This window comes from Saccharomycodes ludwigii, chromosome V (assembly GCF_020623625.1).
Source record: "Saccharomycodes ludwigii strain NBRC 1722 chromosome V, whole genome shotgun sequence".
NCBI classification, from domain to species: domain Eukaryota; kingdom Fungi; phylum Ascomycota; class Saccharomycetes; order Saccharomycodales; family Saccharomycodaceae; genus Saccharomycodes; species Saccharomycodes ludwigii.
The window spans coordinates 699,936-720,000 of record NC_060204.1 but is presented as its reverse complement, the minus strand read 5'-3'; the positions used below and the strand labels follow the sequence as shown (position 1 = coordinate 720,000).

Sequence of the window (20,065 nt, the reverse complement as noted above, 5' to 3'; positions counted from 1 at the left end):
GTATGTGTTTCTTTAGTATTTTAGTTTGTTTTCCTTTTGACATCTTAGAAAACTTTAAACAAAATATAAAAAATAAAGAAGGCCAAAAGCGCTAAACCAACCATTTTCCATATGCCTTTCCCTGCATTCATGGACCTTGTCAACCTTGTAGATGAATCTTTGATATTATTTAATAAAGAGTCAAAGTGTCCTCCTAGGTTGGTCAATAGAGCATTATCCGCTTCTGCCTGTTCACCAATTTCGCTATTAATGTTTCTAAAAGATGACAATTTGTTTGCTAGTTCATCTAGTCTTTGATTATTTCTATTTTCTACTTGAGCATATTTGGAACCAGACATTATTTTTGCTTTAAGATTTTCCGGAAGTTTATTTTACTTTAATACTTTTTGTTAGATATCGAGTCGCTGGCCGCGCTATCTTGTGTATATAATCTGGTTCAAGTTATATGGTATAGGTAAAAAATTTGGGAACAATAAGTGTTAAAACGTTTTAACAGGTAAAGTTTAAGCCGAAATATCTTCTATATTCTATATTTCAACATATTACTGGGCAAAAATTTAATCAGAAAGAGCAAGAAAAAAAAAAAAAAAAAAGAAAAAAAAAAAAATAGTGATAATGATAAATAAATAAATAAATAAAAAGACGGCTTTTATAAATTAATAGAGAAGGAGAGCGGTGGAGGGGAAGGGAAACCCCCCGCCTTGAACTACACACACTCTCCAAATTAACGTTGATAAACAAAATATAACTCATTTGTTCGCTCTATATTGAATCCCAATTTTCTGTCATACAAACGGTTTTGTCTAACGAGGTATTAAACCGTTAACAAGACAAAGAGTATATTGTATGTATCACAAAGAATAAGTTATTGGGATATTTAAATAATAATAGTAATAATATATCAGAGTAGATCTTGGTGTAAAAAGTTGAATAATTTTCATAAAATATTTCAATTATTAGGCAAAACGTTTCTCATCATTATATTATTTTCTAAAACATAATAAATTACGAAAAAAAAAAAAAAACAGGAAAAAGCAAAGAAAAAGACCAGAGTTAACTAAATCTTTGTCATTTTTCTTTTTATTTTCTTCCCTTATTTCCAAGTGTGTTTTTAAAAAAAAAAAAGAGAAAAATAGAAAAATAGAAAAATAGAAAAATAGAAAGAGAAAAATAGAAAAATAGAAATGCTATCAGAAATAAAATTTGATTGCATGCCACAAGATTATCCTTAGTGTGAGACTAGGCATGTCCCAGATAACCTGTTCTCAATCGCAAATTATATCATCATTTATTACACATAACCAGCAACCTAAAATTATATCCTAAAAAATGACAAACTCTAAGAAAGCAAAACATCTCGAAATACTAACTTTATCAGGAAATTCAATTAACTAATTGAAATAAAGTATTTCTCTTGTATGAGCAATTAATCTATTGCATGAATGCAACAAAACGCCCAACAGTAACAATAATAGCCTCAGAAGATAGAGCTCATGTTAATATTGTTAGTATCTTCTCTTAGCATTGTAACTTCCTCGACCACTTCATTTGTGTTTAAAGATCAAGGCCTGTTCAAACAAAAACATGACTGCAAATAGTCGAAACTCAAAATCGGTGTATTTATCAGAGCCAAGGAAGAAGAGAAATGGAAAGGGAAAGGGAAAAGAAAAGAGAAAAATAAAATTATAGTTTTATAACAAGCACAGTTACCGCTTTTATATACTAACTGAAAAAAAAAAATTTTTTTTTGACAACTGAAATTCCAAGTAACAAAATAACTTTTAATTTATCCCTTCCATATGAAAAAAAAAAAAAAAAAAAAAAAATTTTTTTTCCTGAAAAGTTTTTTAATACAAAAAAAAAAATTAAAAATATAATTTGTGACAAGTTAAATACTATTATCATCCGTACCTCCAAATGTAAAAATGACATACATTTAATTTTTTTCTAAAAAAAATAAACCATCAATTAATTTACTGAGAAATAAGCGCAAAACGTTGTGTGATTTATAAAAGGCGAAAAAAATTATGGTTTTCTACCAATAATACATTCATACTCTGAATGAGTTTTTTGTCTATTCCAAAAAGAAAAAAAAAAAAAACACTGTTTAATATATTTTGCGGAAAGACATTCCCCTTCTGAAAAGACATAATAAAAGGACATTTATTTTACACAAGAATTTGGTTTGTACCTCCAACTAATAAATTTTAATTTTCGTTATATATATATTTTTTTTTTTTTTTTTTTTTTCATATTTTATTTTCCCTTACCTAACTTTTTTTGTATCTCCAATTGCTTTGTCATATATTTGTTCATTTAACGAAATTACAATATTGTAGCTTCTGAACTTTTATGGATTGTCTTGCCTTTTAACATTTCTCTCATTATTTCGACTTAACAATAATATTGTTGATTTTAAAAATTTCCCAAAAAAAGCAGAAACTATATAAACTAAGATGTCCACTGATTCCACTGTTAAGGCCTCCAACTGGAGATTGGTCGAAGTTGGCCGTGTCGTTTTGATTAAGAAAGGTCCATCCGCTGGTAAATTAGCTACCATTGTTGAAATCATTGATCACAAACGTGTATGTATTTTGTAATATGAAGTTTAAAAAAAAAAAAAAAAAAAAAAAGAAAGCAACAAGAAGAAACATATGAAGGAGAAGGAAAAGAAAAAAATGAATAGAGGTTATGCATACTTTATAAAACACCCAAGGGAGTGATCAACGTCCAGTGTTACGTTGATTCATATCACTAAAACTACAAGCAAAAAGTAAGCTGTAAGATACAAGGCTATAATTGGCGATTCCGATAACTTATTTAAGGATATAGTGCCTTTCTGGCCAGAGTGCTAGTAGCAACTTTCAATGTTGCTTGGAGGATCAAGAAATTTATATGATACTTGTCTCAAAAATAATTATTATTTGTTTACATGAATTGCTTTGAGTGATAAATTATTTACCATAACCCTTTGAACTGCTCAAGGGCTTTATTCCTTAGAGGCTGTTTGTGAATACCTTATAGAAGGTTAAAATAAGTGGAAAGGAGTTAGACTTTAAGTCATTTAAAATTTAAATCGATATTAGCACTTTGGGTTAACTTTTAAGTTCACCAATACTTCTCTGGGGGTTTTTTTTTTTGGGTGCTTCTTTTTTGCTTTGACACGAAGAAAGAAACTTTTTTTACTAACTTTTTACTATGTTTAATTTTTCTTTTCTTTTTTTTTATTATTATATTATTGCAATAATAATAGTAATGATAATAAAATATTTTGTGAGATGAAAGAATTTGCTCCTTTTTTTTTTTTATTACAGGCTTTGATTGATGGTCCAGAAACCGGTGTTTCAAGACAAGCTATCACATTGGGTCACGTTACTTTGACTCCATTAACCTTTTCTATCCCAAGAGGTGCTAAAACCGCCGTCGTTGCTAAGAAGTGGGCTGCTGCTGGTGTTTCTGCCAAGTGGGCTTCCTCTTCTTGGGCTAAGAAGATTGCTCAACGTGAAAGACGTGCTGCTTTGACCGACTTTGAGAGATTCCAAGTTTTGGTTTTGAGAAAGCAAAGAAGATATGCTGTCAAGAAGGCTGTTGCCAAGGCTTAAATATAAATAATGTTATTATATAGTCATAATCACATATTATTTTGTATATCTTTTTTATCGATAATCATAAAATAGTTTTTTCTTTAGTTTTAATTATTACAGCGTAGCGTCGTAGGATGCTAGATAAGGCTTATGGTACAGTACTTGTTTATTTTTCAGCTTGGAAGTAGGAGGGGGGCAAAAAAGGAAAAAATTGATGCCATTATGTTCAAGGGAGCAGGAGTTTTATGTATAAATTAGTTAGAATGATATGATTTTAATTAAAATGCCTGTGCTATAATAGAGATATTTGCGGCTAATTTATAAAAATGGACTATATAATATGTACATGAAAACATCCTGCTCTTGCATTATTTTTCTTTTTTTTTTCTTTTTTGTGTGTGTTTTTCTCATATGGTATAAATGAAAACAACATATAAAGATGCTATTACAGTGTTATTCTATTTAACTTTTTCTTTATCCAGGAAAGATTGATTCATTTTAGCCCTATCTATTGAACTTGCAACATCCCAGTTCTTAGTGTTGTCAACTTTAACAATGGATGATCTAATAACACGGGGATCATTCTTCAACGTTCTTAAAATTTCAGATTGGACAGCAGAGGAGGAATCAAACAGCATTAAAAAATGGTAGCCTTGAAAATGTTGTTCTTGATCTTTTTTAATAATACTTGGTAAACGTCTTGCCCCCATAGGAACTATATCTCTGACAACACCTCTATTTTGTATAATAAGCTTGCCGATTGTGGTGGCCAATTCTTTGGCTTCATTGCTAGAGGTTGCTGGGCTAACAATACGGACTATACTAATTAATTCGTACAACATGTTTTGTTTCTGTATTTTTTGCGAAATTTTACAGGATTACTTGCTTTTTGTAACTTAAAAGTTTTTGCTGGAATATAGGTAGTTGTAAGTTCCTATGATTGTGATAAAATAGTGTTAGTGTGTTACTTGTAAGGAATACACTTTAATTCATACAAAAAATTAAAATGAAAGGAAAAAAAAAAAAAAAAAAAAATTCCTTCGGTGTACTCTACTCACAAATGTTCTACGCACACTGCGATTATATTTTTTTTTTTTTTTTTTTTTTTTGCTTCTTGAGAAAATCCCACCGTTCAGTAAATTTGCTTGTCCATAATGTTTTTTTTTTTATGGAATATCGTTTTAAACGATTACTTATTTTCCTTTTTTGTTCTTTTTTTTTTTTGTTCTTTTTTTTTTTTGTAATAATAATTTCCAAGTTATAGCACAATACGCAGTTTACAAACCTCCAATATAATTGTATGTTCATATCACGCTAATACTACAACAGAACGCACACATCCACTTCATAATTGCTAAACCTTTTTGTGTTATTCGCTCATATCCCACTTCTTAATTCCAAAAGGTCAAGCTTTTTCCAAAATATAAACAGAACATAAACAAATAATGGCATTATTGGACTGGATTTTTGGCAAGCAGGTTACCCCTCAAGAAAGACTTAGAAAAAATCAGCGTGCATTAGATAGAACACAAAGGGAATTAGAAAGAGAGAAGATAAAGCTACAAAATCAAGAAAAAAAATTGACCTCAGATATCAAAAAATCTGCCAAGTTAGGCCAAATAAATGCAGCAAAAATTCAAGCACGAGATTTGGTGCGCACAAAAAAATATATCGACAAGTTTGATATGATGCAAACAAGATTACAAGCAATAACATTAAGAATACAAGCGGTTAGAAGTACTGACCAAATGGCTTCCTCCATGAGGGAGGCAACAGGTTTGCTTTCTTTAATGAATAGATCTTTAAATCTTCCTCAACTACAACGCATAACCATGGAATTTGAAAAGCAAAACGACATTATGGATCAAAGACAGGAAATGATAGATGAATCTATAGATGATGTTATGGATGCTGATGAACTAGATGAAGAAGAGGAGGAGGCAGATGAAATTGTTAATAAAGTCTTGGATGAAATCGGTGTGGATTTGAATACTAAATTAACAACGGCTCCACAAGACACTTTAGAACCGGCTTCCTCTTCAGCAGTAAATGAAAAAGCTTTACAACCGCTCTCTGCTTCTGGGAACATTGCACCAACTACTAACGTCGATGATGATTTGCAAGCTCGACTAGATAGTTTGAAGAGATAAGTTTATTTAGATCAATAAAAGTATAGAAAGAGATACAGTATCTAGTTGAGAATAACAATGTTTTATTTATATAAATAATATTAATATGATCTAAAAAGAGAGTGATATACGAATAAGTAAACCGTCTTGTTATCGGACAGATGCGATATTTACGTGAATTGCTTTTCTATCCACCTTTTCAGTTGATCAATCCTTCCTTTTTCAAGTATTCAAAAATTTGTTCAGCACATTGTTCAACAGATAATTTGTCCGTTCTTAAATGCAACTCTGGCGATTCTGGCTCTTCGTATGGAGCAGATACGCCTGTGAAATCCTTAATAACACCTTGTCTAGCCTTTTTATACAGTCCCTTTGGGTCTCTTTGTTCCGCAACTTCCAAAGGAACATCAACAAAGACTTCGATAAATTTCAATCCGCTTTCCTTATGTAATTCTCTAGCTTTGTCTCTGTCATCCCTGTATGGCGAGATAAAGGAAGTTAGAGATATACAGCAAGAATCGGCAAATAATCTAGACACCTCAGCAATTCTGCGAATATTTTCATTGCGATCTTTTTCAGAAAATCCCAAATCCTTGTTTAAACCAAACCTAATGTTATCGCCATCCAATCTGTAAGCAGCTATCCCTTTTTCCAGCAATAATTGTTCCAAAGCGCAAGCAATAGTACTCTTACCTGATGCACTTAAACCAGTTAGCCAAACAGTACATCCATCTTGCTTTCTGAAAGCTTTTCTTTCCTCATAGGTTAAATTATAATGCCAAGTAATATTAGTAGCCATTTTAGTGATTTATTCTCTGCGTTTATTGTGGAATTCAGTCCATACGAAAAAGAAAAGATAAAAAAAGAAAAAAAAAATTAATGATATTCCTTTTTATGATATTGTCTTTTGCAACTTTCACACAATCTAAAAACTGGCATATAAGCTTATAAGGGGGAAAGACATAATAAGAGAAACAAAAAGGGTAAAATGATGGAAAAAGTAATATTGTCTTTTCTATATTGCCATGTATATATATATATATATATATATATATATATTTTTATTTATTTAGATATAGATATAGATATAACTAGAAATTGGACATAGTTTTAGTACTCATTCCCATTCCTTTTGATGAATATACACACATATACACGTATAATAAAATACTGACATCTAACAAACTGACAAAATTGTGTACATTTATTTTTACTAAATTGTCACCATCATCGTTGCCACCACCACCACGGTTTTCACACCTAAAGTCACGTGAAATAATTAGATTTTTCAAAGAAAAATTTGTTAGAACATGCGCCCTCCTACATAGTGCAAATCCTCTACAGATCACGTGCAAGAATAACAATAAAGCAAATACTATACCAACAAATGTAAACTACAGTCATAATAAATAAACAACTGTATATATCAACACATCTATTAGTCGGTGTTTAGCTTATAAAAGAATAAGATTGGAATATTGACAACTTCTAAAAAAGGAAAAAAAAAAAAAAAATAATAATAAAAAAAACTTAATAGTATAATCTCATTGTCAACTATGAAACGTGTAACAATGAGAAAGAACTAGATTATCAACCACTGAATCACGTAACGATACCAACTGCATATATCAGAAACTTGATAATGTGCAACTAAATACATGTCATCAACAACAAAAATAAGCGTAGATTATAGAATAGCACATAAACAAAGAGTTAAGATAACTCTGAGTAAAAACACAATATATTATTATTACACCACAGCCAAACGCTAAAACATATCAGTGATAATAAAAGGTTAAGTTTGATCATTGAGAAACAGAAAGATATATAAAGGATTGGTTTCTAACCTTTCACATCGAGACCTTGGGTTGTCCACCTCCACACTTTTTGTATATTACACATTTCATATTTTAAAGATATATAAAAAGTTAAGAAGAATAATATACACATAACCACATATGAACATGGATATATATAATAAAAACCCTCAAGCAAAGAGAACGTAAATACCACATAATAACTAGCGAAAAGATTAATATAAAGGGGCCCCACTGGTGAAAACCACGTCAAAATTACAGATAATGCCCCAAAAGAATTAAATGTTTCAACAACATACATACGTACACATATATATATATATATTACTCACTAGTTCTTCTTTTCTAATTTAACAATTTCGGCTTCAATGGCATCCAAACGTTCTATTAAAGTTGGGTGGTTATAATGGTAGCTAGAATACAATGGATCAACATGCATACTACTTAAATTAGCAACTTGTAAAGTGATCAAGGCTTGGCTTAGTTCTTTACCATAGCCTAGCTTAGTAGCAAAAGCATCAGCTTCATACTCGTTGTGTCTAATAAATAAATTCATAATAAATTGGACAAGACAATCCATAGGTTTCAATAATTCGCCAAAGATAGAAAACCCAATTAAATAAGGGAATTTATTATTCAAAAACACTTTTTTCCCAACTGATTTTTGACCAGTTGCTGATTCAATGTTGAAACCAAAGCTCTTGTATAGTGATTTGTTCTGATAAACCGCAGAAAATAGAGTGAAAATAACTGATATATGGAATTGACCAACAAGCAACAATTGTATAATATGATTTTTTTTCCAATGCCCAATTTCATGACCTAGAACGGCAACAACTTCATCAACGCTGGATTGTTCGATCAATGTATCAAATATAACAATTCTTTGTTTGAAAAATGGCAAACCGGTAAAATAAGCGTTTGAGTGACTAGATCTTTTGCTGCCATCAACGACAAAAATTTTATCCAATGGAAATTTCAATTTACGTGCCAAATCTTCAATCTTGGTTTTCAATTCACCGTCTTCTAATGGCGTGAATTTATTAAACAAGGGCAAAATCACAGTGGGAACCAATAAAATCATTAAAACTTGTAAAATGGCGATAAACCCCATAATGTAATAAATAAAATTGTCGGTGAATTTATCGAATATCTTACCAACAGCGTACAAAATCGGGGACATTAGAACAACTTGTAAAACATTGCTTTTAACTAAGTCGGTCACCCATAACTTGGTGGTCAATTTATTAAAGCCAAATGCTTCTTCCAAAACAAAATGGCTATAATAATCAAATGGTAAATTCAATAAAGAAAAGGCAAAAGTACTTAGATTAAAATAAAAAACACTTTGAGTGACAATGCCTAAACCAGAAACAGAAATAGCAGGACGGAAATAAGAGATTAATTTGGTGCCAATTTTGCCGGACAAATTCCAAATGTATGGTTGTAGATCATATTTCAAAACAACAATGTTTAAAATTAAGCTAAACAAGTTATCAACAAACCCGAACTTAGATTTGGCAATACCATACTCGTCAGACTTGGCAAATTTTTCTTCATCAATTTTGCCCTTTAAAATTGGTGGGATTTTTTTGGTTTTATCTTTCAAAACTCTATATTGACGATACGAAACGTAGCTATCGAAAACAAACTGAGCAACTGAAAAACCAATTAAAATGTTTTTCCATGGGATATGTTCATTATCCAAACATGATGCAATTGAAGGTAAAAAGTTTAGCATCTTTTTATCTTTTTGTTGTTGTTGTTGTTGTTGTTGTTGATAATGGTGATGATATTTATCGGAATTGATATTATTCTATAAATAATTGAAACGTTGGTAAAAAAGAAGTGGCAAATGATTTTTATTTATTTATTTATTTATTTATTTTATATATATATATATATATATTTTTTTTGTTTTCGGACTACAAATGTAATTTGGACTATCCGCCAGTCCGTAGTTCTGTTATTTGGACCATACAATAAATAAAGGATATTCTTAAGAATTCGTATAAAATGCACTAAGGGGATTAAAAAGTGAGACAAAAGTAAAAAAAAAAAAACGGCAACCAATGCGCATGATTTTATGGATTAAAAACTTGGTAACTTGAAGATAGCCATTTTTGAAGTTGGTTTATTTTCATAGTTCGCATAAGACCAGCTTCGTTTTTGGAGTCATTTTTAATTTGCTGCTGAAACTTAAAATTTTTAATCAAAAGACATAAATATAGTAATTATATATCTCACAAAAAAAAAAAATGTGTACAAAAATTGCATAAACTGTCAAAAAAAATGTCTAAAACCAATATGAGTGTCACAAATCTAGAATATAGTTCTCAATTCAAGGAAATTCTACACAAAGCAGAATTAGGCTCTCCAGCTATGTTTCATGATTTGGATAATTGCAATAACTTGCCAGAAAAAAATGGGCCCAATAACCCCTTTGTTCAAGCTTTAGTCGTTTATACTTTGATTGAATTGTATGGTGATTTGCCTAATGGCTATTTTCAAGACAAAAAAGTCACTACCTCTATCGTTAATGCAATTCTAAGAGTTTTTACTTTTCTTAGTGGACATATTATTAGAAATATTGACAAGCATTGTATTCGAGAAGCCATTAAAAAATCACATGAATATAGAAGGCTTTTCAAGTATTTTATTGATAACTGTTCATGTCTTTCCTTTAATGGAAAAAGCTTTGATCTTTCGCAAGAGTTACTGAATATTGCTAATTATACTTCAACATCTTCCCGTTCTCTTTTGGTAAATCCTAAGTATAAGTTACCTCCTTTAATTGTTAGTAAAATCAATAAGGACTTACCTCGAAACATGCAACTTAAAACAACAAAAGTTAGAATTATAAGTAATATCTTTTTAAAAAATTGTGCTTATTTAAAAGATTTTAATAGCATATTAACAGTGAATACCACACAATATAATATAAATACCAGAGCCGTACATCTTAACCTTCGCACGGATAACTATTTAAACAATGATGACACTAGCGGTGGTAAAAACGTTAATAACAACTATAGCAACAACAGTAACAACTATAATAATAATAATAATAATAATAATAATAATAATAATAATAATAATAATAATGACATTGAAAATAATGATAGTCGTAGTGTCAGTAACAATAGTATTTCTAATAGCAATAACGATAGCAGTAAAGGCAGCAACAACAATAATAGTATGTCTAGTTTCGATATTAATAATAATAATAATTCAAGGGTTCCTTATGGTAGCAATAACCACGTGCATAGTGAGAATGATAATGCAGCTTCTTTTGCTAATAGTATTGCTCCAACTGGTGTTAACCCTTTTAATAGGAACAACATTGTTTCTGGAACAACGAACTACGATAATGGGTTTAATGTTATTAGAAAAAGAAGAAGAAGCAGAAGCAGAAGCAGAAGCAGAAGCAGAGTATGTGTTGTTGAAAAGCTTATTGCCCAAAAGGTCGAATCTTTTTTGAATAGAACAGAAGATACTGATACTTTTACTATGATTTGTACATTTTTGGAGTCTGGATTTATTAACAGATACGAATACAACTTACTGCATGATATTCTAAATGATATTGATAACCATTATAATATAATACTATGTACAATTAATAAGAAAAGAAGAAAGTTTTTTGCAACAGAGAATGATTACGCAAAAAGAGACAACGGGATCAATTTTTTACGTTCGATTGTAACTGAGTTAAAAGCTGTTTATCCAGATTTTAAGAATTTTTCAGTTTTAAATTCTCATATTAATAGGGCTAACCCAAATATAGATACCTTCAATGCATTAGAGAATACGAATGAGTATTCCCATAACACTGATGTCGATGAAAATAAAAACACAAATGAGCGGGGTTCTGAATAATTAATAAAGAATACTTCGGATATCATTCAATGCTCCTTAATAATAATCTAAATAATGGAGATAATAATGGATTCCAACAAGTAGGTAAGAAGTATGCTAGTAATATTGCTGGAAATATTATTCCCAAAAGGGATATTCCAGGAAATTCAAAGGTATCCTGTACTCATCCAAGGACTTCTGTCTCTGAAACATCTACCAAAGCTGCAAAAAAAAAATCCATTAATATGCGCTATCAATTCTAATGTAGCTACCGACTCAAACAGCTTTGAGGCTTTAAGTGATAAAAGAAGCACACTGGTTAAAACCAGATCTAAAATACAATATTCTAATAACCAGGAAATACAAATACCCTTTAATGCTAAAACAAGGGATACTAAAAAGAAAAAGGAATAATAGAATAAAATAGAATAAAGAACTGTAAAAACATAATATAGAATGGTTACATTTTGATCAAAGCATTTTTTTTTCTAAAAATTTATTTGACTAGTCGCCTAGAATTTGTCTAACATCATTTCTCAAATTTTCTATTTCAGAATCTAATCTTCAAACAATCTCTTTTTTATTGAAATTAACCGAATTATAAATATTTTCCAAAAAATAGCCATTTTTTTTTTTAGGCGAACTTTAAAACAAAGATTGTTAACTTCATTAGAGAGTCATAGTATCTTAATATATTGTCTAAAAGTATATAAAAGTTATATATTTATAAAGTTTATCTTGTGAACTTTCCATTGCTATAATTTTTATTACATAATTTCTAGTTTAAGATAGCTTAAAAAAAATTTTTTTTTTTTTTAAGTTTTTACTTCCTTTTATAAAAAAAACCAATTTGAAGTTGTAGTAGTTTTTGACCTCAACTCCCATGAAAAAGTTTAATGCTTGAAAAAACTTAACATATACAAAATAAAAATAATATCATTATAATCATTTCGAAAAGCATTCTTTAGATAACTAATTTCCAGTATTGAAAATAATCGCTCATTGAAGTTACAACTGAAGTTATTGAAATTTGTAAACTAGGTTGAGATCCCAACTTTAACACGGTCAATCACAAGTTAGTCATTTTTTCTAAGATACTTTCCAGCGGAGGTTTGGACCCAAGTTTCCAACTTTTTAATATGTAAAATAAGCACATTGGGTGGAGTCTAGACCAATATCTCTTTAATGGGAAAGTACTCATAATCAATCGTTTTTTTTTTTGTCTTTTTTTTTTTTATAAATATTGGTGTGCCAAATTAACAGTCATCGTCGCTATCTTTATTCTTATTTCCTTTCAGCCTCTTAAAAAAATAAACTTTCAATCATATAAACTACAACAACATGAACATCGAATCCAGCTATCCTAGTGTTAATGTACAAAGTTGCGCTATAGTCAAGTAGTATATCATTTCGATGTTTTTATCTCTAACTTCTGCTTCAATAGCAATATTAAAATCAAGAAACAGTGACATCCTATAATTGATCGTAGTATTAACTAAAGAGTTGGTCATCTCTTGATTTGCTCTTGGTAACTCATTACTTAATATAATGGAAGAGAGAATGGAAAAGAGAAAGTCATACCAAAGCTTAAGATTATCGTCAAACCGAAAATCATTCTGAAAGAGCTTTGATGAACTGGAACGACCGACGACATTGCTGAACCGGTGGTAAAAGCATACATGGAAAAAAATAATAATATCAAAGGATTTATTCTTTTGATGTTAAATCCAACAATTAAAGCAGCACTAAAACCAAATATGAAAAATACAAAAAATGTACCACCCGTCCATAAGGTAGAATAGTGTCTTAAGTTTAACAAAATATTAACATAGTAGAACACCCAATTACAAAATGAGCCCTAGCATAAAAAAAAAGAGCTATCAAAATTAACAGAAGTCTGTGATTATGAAATATAGCTCTAGGTATCAAGGGATATTGGACAAATTCTACTTCATAAATAAAAAACAACATTATAAATACAAGTCCTATAATGAGTAAAACAATACGATATGCTTGATTCCAAACAAAATTAAATAAAATTAATCCAACAACACCAATAAAATTACCTATCCAGTCCATCTTAATATTTCTAGCGTTTTTAGGTATATTTGATGGGACACAAGATATAACGGCAATTAAACATAGAAAACTCAATATAGAATATGCATAAAATGACCAGGCCCAATTGTGGAACTATAATGGACTATCAAGCCTAACCAAAACATACCATAGGTAGCACCTATATGAGCACATGCTCCAATTAAACTAATAACCATGTTTTTCTTTTGAGTACCTGGTAAATATATATTGCCAACTATTCCCATAACGTTGGGTAAAATAAATTTGATGCCAAAACCTTGAAAAGCTCTACAAACAATGAAAAAACTCGGAGTTATGTGCATGTATTGAAAGTCCAGCGATAAGGGCCCATACACAAATCATGACCTATCCAAACATTAGGACTTTTTTTAGGCCATATATATCACCTAATTGGCCACTGATCAAAATAAAGGACCCTGACACCAATGGAAACGAAGCCATAAGCCAGCTTGATTGTTGAGTACTACTGTTAAAACTTTTACTCAAGACATTAAATAAGGTTAGTATTTGGGTAGTGCAACTTTTGTTCAACATTTAGATTAAGCTTGCAATCATGATGAATGGATATTCTTTCATTGCGCTCCCTTGGAAATAGTGTTCAATAGGATTTGTAATTGCCGAAGTCATGTTCAAAATTATTATCCTGAACCGGCTAGTCTTCCTTAGTGATATTGCTTATATCATGTCTATTTCTACTATTAACAGTAGTAATAAAAGAAGCAGAGTTGTGATTTTCAATATTTCTCATTTTCTACCTTTCCTTTTTTGTTTTTACTTCTACTTGGCTTTTATTTCTACTTAGCTTTTATTGTTTAAAAAAATTGTGATCATATAATACCAAGAACACGGTAATTATTTTGGGATTTATCTTTTACCTTTTTATTCACTTATATACACACAAAATTTTTAATCAGTGTTTTCGTAACTCAATGAATTAATCAAGAATGATTATTTTTACGCAGGTGCATGTAGCGAATGTTTAACAACTTTAAGTTTAGAAACTAATACATTAATTTTCCTTTTTTTTTTTTTTTTTTTTTTTTCATTTACTCTTGTAATAAATAGTGACATTACTATTTATTTTCGTTCGTAAATTATGTCTCGGCAATCATGTATTTTTAGGAATGCATAGGAAATATATAAACCAAAAAAGAAAAAAGTTTGTTGCTGTCAGGGCATACACCCATAGTATAAAATGCAAGCGACGCCATAACATTAATATCAATAATATGAAAAACACAATTATAATAGTAAACAACATTTATAGACTGCCATACATATAGCACCAAGTGCATGACATAATAAGAGTATTATAGAGATTTTCAACCATAAAAATGTATAAAAGTCTCTGATCAAATACAAAGCTTTGTGAGAACAAATACTATAACATTACACCAACACGTGTTTGATAAAATGAAAAGAATATAAAGGATTAGTTTCCAACCTTTCACAATAAGGCATTATTTTGTCAAGTAATTCATTATCCTTATGTAATTATTAGTTTGGCTTCTATAGAAATGGAAAGAGGAAAGAGGAAAGAGGAAAGAGGAAAGAGGGAAATTAATAACGAATAGACCAATTAAATATATATCAAGCTCAAATGAGAAAAATAAATATATAATTATCTCTATATATATGCTCAAACACCCCAAAGACACATTAGCACCTAAATCCCTGTAACAATGAGCGAAGAACTTGATACCGAGACTACAGTATAACAAAGATCAGAAGATGCAGAAAAATAACAAAAAATAGTATTTACCGGCTACTAAATTTGTAACAAATTATAATTGAATATAAATTCTAGGAAAATGAACAACACGATATTAATCTAACAGGTACTAATCGGTGGAAGAAAAAAAACGACAAAAATAAGTTTAATATACGGTTCATTAACTTTTTTGTATTTATGCAGTACAGACAATTAGTAAATGGCATTATGTTGCGCAATATTGATACTGGTAGAAACGTATGATACATCTTTATTTCACATTTCTCCTAAATTAATACGTACACTATGTAAAACCAGAACAATATTATTAGTAAATATGAAGGGGGGGAAGGAAGAAACAATTATGTTAATGGATAAATATAACAACTTGATACGAAACGCCGACAATTGGGCTAATCATTTATATTAAAATAATATATTTATCATGTGTTCATCTTTTTTTTTTTCGTATCTTTTCTTACATAATATTAAATATTTATTATATATAAATAATGCGTATAGGTGTTCTCGTTATATAAAAAATGGATATTAAGATGTAGTTTCATATTATGTAATATACTTATTATTATTAATCCACTAACCGGTTGAATCAGCTATTTGTTAAACAGTATATTGTTGAGATAATAAATGTATGAGGTGCGTATCTATTTTATATTTGCCTTTGCGTCATATGCTTGCTTTCTTACAGGTATTATCTTTCCTTATATAGCATAATTTTGCCTAAGTTACACGTAAGTTATATAGGAGGTCTTTTTATATAAGCTAATGTGACCAATATGTATATTTATACTAACAGGTATAATACATATCATGAATAATTATTGATTTGTTGCATCAACTATCAGCATAAAAGTATATGACGTATAAAAATAAATTAGAAAAAAAAAAAAAAAAACCAATGTAGCTCTTATACAACAACCAATATTTTGTTTTCGCATATACTTTAAATTTATATTTACATATAATTATATTTGATTTATATTTATTAAATAATTAAATAGAAGAAATAAATTAATATTGAATAAAATTTGATAAAAAGATAAAATAAATTATATTGTTTATTTATAAAAATCAAAATATAATAATTCAAATTAATATATTTTTATTTAAACTATATATATGCGAACACTAATCTTTTGTTTACCGCTTTTATAAATTTATTATTGACATTAGGTTGTTTTGTAGATAAAATAAATGTACAGATGTTTAAAATTTTTGTTTTTTTTTCTGTCAAATTATTGTGTATTATATGCTTAATTATTTTTATTGAGCGAATAGCTGATCCAATCGGTCAATAGAATTATTCATATTATGTAATATGCCTGTTAACATGAATATATTATCTTGGTCTCTTTAACTTATATAGAGAGACCTCTTATATAACTTACTTAGAAATTAAATAATATTGTGTTATATAAAAAAAGATTATATCTCTAAGCAACCATGCATATATGATGCACAGGTGGATAGAAAATAAATACATGCCCGTACATTTATTTTCTCAACATACTTAACCCATATATAAAATTATATAGGTAATTATACCGAAAAAGCTGGGGCTAATGTGTATAAATATATCAGGTATTAAAAAATAAATCTATGCATGATGATGGGTCAAATGAACGATTCTCTCAATAGGCCCAAAAGATGAATGAAATTAATCGTATTATATAACATATCTTTGACTCCATTGCCTATGTAATAAGATTTCGTCATGTTCCGAATAGTCAATATTCATATAAGCAAAATATAAGAGTGAGAGCTGCCAAACGTATGATATGTTTTGTTTTTACCCTTTTGTTTGGGCCTTATTTCTTTTTTAATTAAAAAAAAAACAAAAAAAAAAAGAAAAAGAAAAGATAGTGATTAATGATATATATACATATACATAGAAAGAAGGAAAGCAATATTCAATAAACACGGTTTACTGAAATCAAATGGAAGAGACGATTTCGTTAGCATTTTCCAAAACTTCGACCATTTTCTTACATTCTTTTCTTCTTTGAATTGTAATATCATTTTCCTTTGTTAAATCGGTAACATTTGGATTATCATACAACTTTTCCAATAAAACCCTTTGAATATCGTTTTTACTTTTTACAATCAATTTCAACATAATAGCCTTTGGAATGATATCGGCAACAGTCTTCTTAACAATACTAAAATAACTGTCAATTAATAGTTTGATCACTTCAGTTTCAATAGTTTCTCTCTCAGTCATCTGTCCAGTGGCTTTCAACACTGGTGGTGGACTATCCAAAGAAGCCAATTTCTTCTTGTTTTTGGTGGAAAAAAAGCCGCCAAAGAACCCATTGGATTTATTAGAGTCACTGGGTGGTAACGATTTTTGTGTTTGTGTTTGGACTGGTTTCCCCGTTTTGGGATCAATAACAACCTTTGGATTTAACTTTTCCTGAACCATAGACATAGCATCACTGCCCTTTAATAAGTCTGGATGAGCAGTGTTAATATATGTAACTTCTGCGTTAATTATGTCTTTGACAAAAAAATTAGTGGGTAAAATACAATCTTTTAAGAACTGAATGAAATTGCTAGTCAATGCTTCTCTTAAGCCTGGATATCTGTTGTACTTTGGTTGGGAAATGATTTGTTTTAGCATACGAACTAATTCATCAAAAACCAAGGAGATTAGACGCAACGAGGGTTCTTCAAATCGGCGAATTTGTTGTTTAACTAAAACTTCAAATGCCTCAGTACCAACAAACAAAGATGGAGCAGAACCAGAGCTATTGTACATAATAGTTCTTATGTCAGAATCTTTAATCTGGTCAAATGGATCCAACGCATATACACCATTCTTAAAAATCTCGTGGAAAACAAAGGAAATTCTAGCACCACCAGATAATTCGTGGCTAGATAGTTCTTTGGCTTCACCATCTAAAATACCAGTGTATTCTTTACTAAAATCGGTGATCATATTTAAGATAATAGAATTTGGAGAATCCATAACCTCAGTGCCTAAACTGGAAAGCTCCTCTCTATACTTCTTTAACGTAATTTCAATTTTGTTCTTGATATCCGGTAATGTTTGTCTAATATGATGTAATAAAATAGAATTTAGTTTCTTAGCCAAGTAAGGAGTCCCACAGTAATAAGCTTTGGAACTGTAAGCGGGATGTGTTTCAAAAAACTTCTTTTCATCTTGTAAAGCTTGTCTGATTGTTTTGTGTGAATCAATATCTTTTTGACCCCTGTTTATGACTGGAATATAACCATATCTTAGAGGAATAATTCTGCCTGCCAAAATATCGATGACGTCGGTGCCTTGGTCCATCAAATCCACTTTAGTTAAAACGCCAATGGTTCTTGTACCTTCAGGATCCACCTCCTTAGCCAACTTCAAACCATCGCTATTGGCCAAGTCCGCATTAGCAGGGTTAACAGATAATATAATAGCATTTGGTTTCGAGATATAGGTTAGAAGCATATCCTTAATTTGTCTTTCAATGTCAGGTGGTTGGTCGCCTACCGGAACTTTTGTTAAGCCTGGCAAATCAACTAAAGTCAAAGTTAAAACGTATGGAGAATAAATTCTTAGATTGATTGGAATAGGCGAAATACCAGCGTTGTTACCGGTTGTTCTGTTGGTTTCATTAATAATTTCCTGTCTAATTTCATTAAAATTGTAAAATTTCTTGTTTGGGATATGTAAAAATTCACCCCATTCCTCTTTGTTGTCTTCAGATTGGCCTTGAACTTCGTCCTTCTTGGCGTTGTTGTCCAGATCTAATAAATCGTCGCCCTTACTGGTCGCAGCAACTTTGTTGGGATGGGATCTTCTGTTGATCAATTGTAAAATTAATGGTCTTCTAGTGACAATACCAGAACCTCTTGGTAAGAAATCTCTGCCAACAATGTTTTCTAAAACAGAGGATTTACCAGAAGATTGAGAACCAACAACAGTTATTTGAGGCAAATCAATAGGGGATTGCGAACCACCGCCCAAAGGAGCCAAAGCATCTTGCAATTTGTTAATAGTGGAGATCAAAGCTTCATCCATTTTGTCAAATTTCTATGTTTTTATATTAGCTTATTTCTTTTTTTTTTGTTTGTTTATTTATTTATATCTTTAGTGCGTTATTATAAGAATGAAAAGCACAACAGTGTAAATAAACAAAAGTATTTATTTGTTATCTGTTTTTTTTTTTTTGTTTTTTTTTTTTTTTTTTTAAATTTTTAAATTATTATTTTTTTATGGCTTAGCTTATTTTATACACTAAACGAACTGTCGCCGGGAAAGAGGAGCAAACAGACATACTTATGCGTTACTTTCTATAAGCATAGAGTGCAATCACTGTATTACAAAACAATATCACATTGTACGAACTGCAGTGTAATTATTATTAATAATATTATGAAAATAATATATTCTTTGTGATTTGAGGAATTCTGGAAATTAATAATTATCTACGTGTTTTCTTGTGGTTTTGTTTCTCAGTCACTATCTTTAAGAAAACTCCACATAAAAATTAAAATAAAATAAAATAGAATAGAAAGGCGTGCGGTTGGGAACTTTTTATCTTTACGTGCTCCTGTCTAAAAATAAAGGACTTAGGAACAGAGACAAACAGAGAACAAAAAGTGTTTAATTAATATATTGTTGCTAGTTAGGCAAAGGATCCACAAGTAAAAAGAAAGCAGCGAGCTTTTTTTTTATTTTTTTTTTTTTTTGCCCTTATAAAAATGATATGTAGTAACATAAAGCTTACGTATTTTCACCTCTATTTTTCTTAGAATCAACTTTAACAACGTAGAGAAAAAAAATTATATATATATATATATATAGTTTTTTTTTTTTTTTCTTTTTTTTTTTATTTTTACTTT

The 20,065-nt window shown here is 29.8% G+C and overlaps 9 protein-coding genes across 9 annotated transcripts; 3 read left to right on the top strand and 6 right to left on the bottom strand.

Annotated features, from left to right (window-relative positions):
• Positions 1-44: 44 nt before the first annotated feature.
• SFT1 (Sft1p) lies at positions 45-338 on the bottom strand (the record flags this gene model as incomplete). The annotated part of the gene is made up of 1 exon (XM_046079356.1): positions 45-338. One exon carries the CDS (start codon positions 336-338, stop codon positions 45-47), a length of 294 nt encoding a protein of 97 aa, XP_045933740.1.
• A 2,118-nt stretch (positions 339-2,456) lies between these two features.
• Positions 2,457-3,602, top strand: RPL14A (60S ribosomal protein eL14; the record flags this gene model as incomplete). The annotated part of the gene is made up of 2 exons (XM_046079357.1): positions 2,457-2,585; positions 3,315-3,602. 2 exons carry the CDS (start codon positions 2,457-2,459, stop codon positions 3,600-3,602), a joined length of 417 nt encoding a protein of 138 aa, XP_045933739.1.
• Positions 3,603-4,042: 440 nt separating this feature from the next.
• Positions 4,043-4,426, bottom strand: MRP17 (mitochondrial 37S ribosomal protein bS6m; the record flags this gene model as incomplete). Its single annotated transcript, XM_046079358.1, has 1 exon — positions 4,043-4,426. One exon carries the CDS (start codon positions 4,424-4,426, stop codon positions 4,043-4,045), a length of 384 nt encoding a protein of 127 aa, XP_045933738.1.
• A 603-nt stretch (positions 4,427-5,029) lies between these two features.
• On the top strand, positions 5,030-5,734 carry DID4 (ESCRT-III subunit protein DID4; the record flags this gene model as incomplete). The annotated part of the gene is made up of 1 exon (XM_046079359.1): positions 5,030-5,734. One exon carries the CDS (start codon positions 5,030-5,032, stop codon positions 5,732-5,734), a length of 705 nt encoding a protein of 234 aa, XP_045933737.1.
• Positions 5,735-5,912: 178 nt separating this feature from the next.
• MET14 (adenylyl-sulfate kinase) lies at positions 5,913-6,512 on the bottom strand (the record flags this gene model as incomplete). Its single annotated transcript, XM_046079360.1, has 1 exon — positions 5,913-6,512. The coding sequence occupies one exon, from the start codon at positions 6,510-6,512 to the stop codon at positions 5,913-5,915; it is 600 nt and encodes a 199-aa protein (XP_045933736.1).
• Positions 6,513-7,861: 1,349 nt separating this feature from the next.
• STE24 (zinc metalloprotease) lies at positions 7,862-9,271 on the bottom strand (the record flags this gene model as incomplete). Its single annotated transcript, XM_046081614.1, has 1 exon — positions 7,862-9,271. One exon carries the CDS (start codon positions 9,269-9,271, stop codon positions 7,862-7,864), a length of 1,410 nt encoding a protein of 469 aa, XP_045933735.1.
• Positions 9,272-9,822: 551 nt separating this feature from the next.
• Positions 9,823-11,409, top strand: SCDLUD_004094 (uncharacterized protein; the record flags this gene model as incomplete). Its single annotated transcript, XM_046081613.1, has 1 exon — positions 9,823-11,409. One exon carries the CDS (start codon positions 9,823-9,825, stop codon positions 11,407-11,409), a length of 1,587 nt encoding a protein of 528 aa, XP_045933734.1.
• A 2,129-nt stretch (positions 11,410-13,538) lies between these two features.
• Positions 13,539-13,790, bottom strand: SCDLUD_004093 (uncharacterized protein; the record flags this gene model as incomplete). The annotated part of the gene is made up of 1 exon (XM_046081435.1): positions 13,539-13,790. The coding sequence occupies one exon, from the start codon at positions 13,788-13,790 to the stop codon at positions 13,539-13,541; it is 252 nt and encodes an 83-aa protein (XP_045933733.1).
• A 3,363-nt stretch (positions 13,791-17,153) lies between these two features.
• VPS1 (dynamin-like GTPase VPS1) lies at positions 17,154-19,241 on the bottom strand (the record flags this gene model as incomplete). Its single annotated transcript, XM_046079114.1, has 1 exon — positions 17,154-19,241. One exon carries the CDS (start codon positions 19,239-19,241, stop codon positions 17,154-17,156), a length of 2,088 nt encoding a protein of 695 aa, XP_045933732.1.
• Positions 19,242-20,065: the final 824 nt, after the last annotated feature.